Source organism: Apaloderma vittatum, unplaced genomic scaffold, assembly GCF_000703405.1.
Source record: "Apaloderma vittatum isolate BGI_N311 unplaced genomic scaffold, ASM70340v1 scaffold17925, whole genome shotgun sequence".
NCBI classification, from domain to species: domain Eukaryota; kingdom Metazoa; phylum Chordata; class Aves; order Trogoniformes; family Trogonidae; genus Apaloderma; species Apaloderma vittatum.
The window spans coordinates 7,013-12,938 of record NW_009715654.1 but is presented as its reverse complement, the minus strand read 5'-3'; the positions used below and the strand labels follow the sequence as shown (position 1 = coordinate 12,938).

At 48.9% G+C, this 5,926-nt stretch overlaps 1 protein-coding gene across 1 annotated transcript in view; it reads left to right on the top strand.

Annotated features, from left to right (window-relative positions):
* Positions 1-517: 517 nt before the first annotated feature.
* ABCF2 (ATP-binding cassette, sub-family F (GCN20), member 2) overlaps positions 518-5,926 on the top strand; it is a 9,129-nt gene continuing 3,720 nt past the window's right edge. Inside the window, exons 1-9 of the mRNA XM_009869238.1 lie at positions 518-545; positions 1,085-1,297; positions 2,182-2,364; positions 2,688-2,859; positions 3,018-3,113; positions 4,157-4,259; positions 4,345-4,440; positions 4,552-4,671; positions 5,190-5,279. Coding sequence (XP_009867540.1) covers positions 518-545; positions 1,085-1,297; positions 2,182-2,364; positions 2,688-2,859; positions 3,018-3,113; positions 4,157-4,259; positions 4,345-4,440; positions 4,552-4,671; positions 5,190-5,279 — 1,101 coding nt within the window. The remainder of the gene's footprint in view (positions 546-1,084; positions 1,298-2,181; positions 2,365-2,687; positions 2,860-3,017; positions 3,114-4,156; positions 4,260-4,344; positions 4,441-4,551; positions 4,672-5,189; positions 5,280-5,926) is intronic.

Genomic DNA, 5,926 nt, shown 5'->3' with positions numbered 1-5,926 from the left:
CTGGAGAACCCTGCTTGGGGCACAGCTGGAGGTTACCGAGGTGGGTGTGAGCAGTTGTTGGCAGTTCCTTCTGCAGTAACAGCACATGAGAGGTACAGCCACCTTGCCTCTCTTTTCACTCCTCTCTCTGAGTTGCTCGCTTATGTAACTCATCTGCCTGCACTGCCCGCGCTTTCATAGGGGCTCCGCTGTCAGTGCAAGTGGACACTTTTTGCTCTGTTTTGGCCCAGGCACCTTTGCCTTGGTGATCAGCATCATGGTGGTTTTGCCAGAAGTGCTGGGTGGTGACAGCCAGATGCTGTCCCTCATTGGCCTGGACACGAACGATCTGAACACTATGTCTGTGCTCTGAGCAGCAGGACTGTTACTGAGATCCTCAGTGCCATTTTGTTCTTCAAATGGCAGTGTCTTGTCAAGGAGTGGAAATCAGACTGTAACTCGGGGCTGCAACAGAAGATCAGCATGACGGGAGAGGTTTGCTTGTGCTGTAGGAGAAAAGGAAGAGGGGGGCAAGCATATGGACACGCTAGCTTCCCAGAAAATTGGTAGGGCCTATTCCAGTGCTGCTGCTTCATTCCTCTTCTCAATTTTCCCTTCAGTTACTTTCTAACCAAATTTTCTTTTGGCCAGCCCTTTTCTTAAGCTTGAAAGCAATATTTCATAAGTTCTCTTCCCAGCTGAGTCCTTTCTGGAGTGAGAGTTAGTCCCATCGTACTTGGGCTAGGCTAGCTCTTCTGGCTGTTCACTTACTTCTAATGATCATGTTTTATTTAGAGAGCAGGTGGTGGCTCCTGTTAGACCATATATCACAGAATCACAGAATGTCAGGGGTTAGAAGGGACCTCAAAAGATCATCTAGTCCAGCCCCCTGCCAGAGCAGGATCACCTACAGTAGGTCACACAGGAACTTTTCCATCTCCTAAGCTGATAAGCTGAATGTCATTGCGTCTGCCCCTCCTCAGCCTTTCTGTAGAAATGGGGGCGTGGGGGTTGTTCTTGTGGTCCTGGGCCTGTTGGTACAGGGACTTTTGGCTTCCCTTGTCTTTGTAAACCAGTAATGCTTCAGGTCTGTCTCTGCATATAGAGGTGGATGCTCTTACAAAGGAGCTGGAGGACTTTGAATTAAAGAAGGCTGCCGCCCGTGCTGTGACAGGAGTACTGGCCTCCCACCCCAACAGCACTGATGTGCACATCATTAACCTCTCGCTGACCTTCCACGGCCAGGAGCTGCTGAGCGACACAAAACTTGAGCTGAACTCCGGGAGACGCTACGGCCTGATTGGACTCAATGGGATTGGTAAGCATGGGGCAGTGACCAGGGCTTCTCGGGGCTTGGTGAAGAAGCTGTCCTGCTGAGAAGCTGGACAGATGCAATCGGTAAATGCTGGAAACCAGAAGGAAGGCTGTTAAACAGATGTGGCTCAGACATGGCCCTTCCCATTGTCCCATCTCCCCACCCAGCAGGAGGAATTGCTAGGATTGCTGGTAGAAGCGTGAGGTTGGATCCTGGCTTTGGACCATGCATTTGAACTTGTTTCGGTGGGGAGCTGGGTGAGATGTCTGGGGTCTGTGAATGCAGTTCTTGTTTGGAGGATTTGTTTAGCAGTGTCAGTAAACCCAATGCTGATGCTGTCGGTCAAAGAACTTGCACAGTGTGGAGGGATGGGAACTGTGTGGTTTGGCCTGAATGGGAAAACACCTGTGTGATCCCTAGAGAAGGTGACACTCAATGTGGAGAGATGCAGAGTATGGATGTACCTGAAGAAGAACTAGTAAGAGGAACCAGCTGGTTGAACTTCCAGGGAGACACTTAGATTCTCCAGTGATGCACGTGTTGCTTTCCTTTGTGTTAGAGAACTTGGAATCCTGGTAACAGGTGTGAGACCTGGTTAGACATCAGGAATACAGTTCCCTAAATCCAGGCAAGGGCTAAACCACAGAGGTTTCCAAAGAGCTTCTTCATGTCTCAATCCTGTCCTTGGGGTGGGAGGGGCAGCCTGTCACAGTGAGGCAGTAGGCTCTGCTGTGCCTGTAATTCTTCTGGCGTTCTTGGGCAAGAATTCCCAGGGGTTTTCTGGGGTGGGAAAGGTAGGGAATCAATGGGATCGAACTGCATCCACTCTGTGACATTGTATCTCAGTGAACCCAGCAATTTATTGTGAAGTATCTGTCTGCACACAGGGAAATCCATGCTTTTGTCAGCTATTGGGAAACGAGAAGTGCCCATCCCAGAACATATTGACATCTACCACCTGACCCGAGAGATGCCTCCCAGTGACAAGACCCCTCTACAGTGTGTGATGGAGGTGGATACAGAGAGGGCCATGCTAGAACGAGAGGCAGAACGTCTGGCTCATGAAGATGGTAAAGCTTCTCAGAGTCCCTGTGGACAAGGGATACTTCCTCCATTCCCCTCCCCACCAAAGAAAGGGTCTTATTTGGGCTCCTTGGCAGAGTTTTTACACGTTACCTATTTCCCCCAGCTCCCTGTACTACATGAAAAGCCCCGTGGGATTGTACTTTTTGGGATTATATTACTCCATGCAGCTTCTTAAGTGTCTCAGCCTTGGGGATGGAGGGGGCTGAATAGTGGCAAAGCAGCTGGACGATGAGATTTCTCAGCTTTAGAGAGGTGCAGCTGAGAGCACTTTATTGGTAGAAGTGCTGACAGGCAGAATCTCTTTCAGCGGAGTGTGAGAAACTCTTGGAGTTGTATGAACGTCTGGAGGAGCTGGACGCTGACAAAGCAGAAGCGCGGGCCTCACGTATTCTTCATGGTTTGGGGTTCACGCCAGCCATGCAGAGGAAGAAGCTGAAGGACTTCAGTGGTGGCTGGAGAATGAGGGTGGCCCTTGCCAGGTGAGTGGTGTGGTGTGCTGCCTGCTGCCTCCTGGGAGAGTGCCTGCCTGCTCCTGGCTCTGCAGAGCTGTGTACACCGTTCCCAGAAGTCAGGGCAGAGCTGAGAGGCTTTCGGTTACCTGTGCTTACCTCACGCTGTCACCTCACTTGCCTTCCAGAGCCCTCTTCATTCGGCCTTTCATGCTGCTGCTAGATGAGCCCACAAACCACCTTGACCTCGATGCTTGTGTGTGGTTGGAGGAAGAACTGAAAACGTAAGCATGAAGGAGTTTGCTGCTTATGTGGATTGTGCTTCTCTGCTTAGACATCTTGTCAGCACAAGTGCTACAGGAATGACTGTAGTTCTTGTGGCTGCATAACTATACTACAGTACCAGTGGCATCTTCTTATGCTTGCTGCTACTCGTGCCTACAGAACAGTCCTGGAGGCAGGGCCAGGGAATTCCAGAGAAGCTCCTGTCTCTCCATCACTGAAGAAATCACAAGTGCTGGTTTGCACTCCCTGGTTAAAGCTGTGTCCTTGGAGGTCAGGAGCAGCCCTGGCAGCCTGTGTCCCTGCACCATGTGCTATACCAGTAGTGCGAGCTTTCTAGACCTGGCTCCCAGCTCATCTTTCTGCATATTGTCCCTCTGTTTTCACAGAACTGTAGTATCCAAGTGTGTCTGTTCCATCTTGTTCTAGTATGTCAGGTGACTTTTTTGTAAACAAAGGTAAAATATTAAAGCTTGAGGCAAAAAGCTTAGGAATAGTTATGAAGCTTAGGTTACCTGGGTTATTAAAAGGATTGTATTGTGAGGGCTTTTCATGTGCAGAGGTTTTTCCATCAGTTTTGGCAGCTGAACCTTTTTGCATGCTTGCTTTAGAAGTCAAATGTTCTAGAAAAGTAGTTTGAACCTCTCTCTGTTTGGAGGCTTTAACCAGTCGTTTTGCAGATCTGGAGGGGAGCCAGGCGTAGCTAGTAGTGTGTACCCGGGTGAAAGTAGGCAGCAAAGACTGAAACTTCTTAGTATGCCAGTGGAGTCAGTTCCATCAGTAGCACACATCATCTACCACATGATACCAGCTCTTGGCTCTTTGTCAAGACTGTTTTGTGGTGAGGAGTGTTTGAACACATTTGCAGTATTTGCTTACTGCAGCTAGTTGTAGCTGCTTTACTTGAAATTTCCCAAAGCATCTCCGAGGCTCTTCTCTTTTTGTTGTAGGCAAGAGAGATCCGGTGCATGTAAACCCTTATGAGGGCCAATGACCAAGAATTCTTTTCCTAGCTTAGTGTCTAATAATTTATGTGATGCCCCAGGTTCAAGCGGATCCTTGTGCTGATATCTCACTCCCAGGACTTCTTGAATGGTGTCTGCACCAACATTATCCACATGCACAACCGCAAACTGAAGTACTACACGGTGAGTAAGTGGTGCCCTGCACAACCGGGAAAAACAGAGGAGCGGTTCCCTGGGGCATGTCTGATGTTCTGTGGTCACTCTCTAGGGAAATTATGATCAGTACGTAAAGACTCGCTTGGAACTGGAAGAAAATCAGATGAAGCGATTCCACTGGGACAAGGATCAAATTGCCCATATGAAGGTATTTATTTCCCCAGCTGTATGAACATCTTTCTACACATGCAGATGGACATTACTGCACCTCCTCAACATTTTTATCGTGGCTTTTGGCTGACTTTGTGCTTTATTGCAGAACTACATTGCACGATTTGGTCATGGAAGTGCGAAGCTGGCCAGGCAAGCTCAAAGCAAAGAGAAGACCCTTCAGAAAATGATGGCTTCTGGCTTGACCGAGAGAGTTGTGAATGATAAGGTAGGGTCGGACATGGGATTGTATCTAGAGACCAGTGTTGGAAACATGGGTCAGACCAGTAGAATGAGATCTTTAGCTGGCAGTAGGAATGGCTGACACATTCCTGGTGGTGGAGTGACTGTGCTGAAGGTAGTATAACGCTGAAGGGTTGAAAGACGAGGGCTGAGGAGTAATTTTCCAGGGGAGAGAAGGCTATTTGTCATATTCTACAAACACAGACATCAAAAGCTCATGTCTAAGGGTTGGAGAAGATGGGGGAGCAGCTCCTGCTTGTTTGAAGAGCATAAGGCCACATTAGCTTCAAGGGGAAAGAAGCAAGGACTCGTTAGCCAGCAGATGAGCTCACAAGCAACTAAATCAGAAGAAATCTGTGAGTGAGCTGCTAGAGGGGCTCATAAAAAGTTGCGGTCTAGTGCCTTGGTCTCCAGATGATGTTTTAGTGAGGCATGGTTATACTGGAATAACTGGGTTGTGTTGTGCTCCAGGGTGTCTAACGAGTGGATGTACTGTGTTCACAGACTTTGTCATTCTATTTCCCGCCCTGTGGGAAAATCCCTCCTCCTGTCATCATGGTGCAGAACGTCAGCTTCAAATACACCAACGATGGGGTGAGTATGGGGAGTGTGCATGGGCTGTGTGGACGTTACCGGTATCCCTGCCTGCTTGGGTGGGTGAGGCTCATGCCTGAGCTTTCCGATCAGGCTGTAGCCTGCGGATCAAACTTCTTCGCAGTATTACTGCTGAGTCTGCTGAGGACAGGGTGTTACACGTGCAACGTGCTGATTCTGGATAGTAGTTGAAAAGCATAATATGTGTGTCCTGGGTTTGGCTAAAAACCCAGTTCTGTTTAGTGATTTTTACTTTCCAGTTCAGTCTCTTCTAAAAGGCTGCACTGTCTGAAGTCAGCAGCATGTTTTTGCAGACAGTGTGTGCTACGAGCAGTGGTCACCTGATGTTTACAGTCACTGCCCGGGACTGGGATGCAGAAGGGCTCTTGCTGATACTTATTCCTGTAGTGACCAAGGCCACTGCTGGCTCTTGTGTGCCACACCGAGGGTGCTGGGTAGTGAGAGGGGTCACAAGGAAGTAAAAGGTTGCACCTCCGGGGGGTAATAGACAGGACAGGTGACCAATGAGAGCATTCCATCCCATATACATCATATTTAGTATAAATTGAGTGATCACGAGAGTTTTGGCCCTTTTCTGCAATGGCCGGTGTCCAGGGAGGACTCCATCTGACCTCCTGCTTTTGATC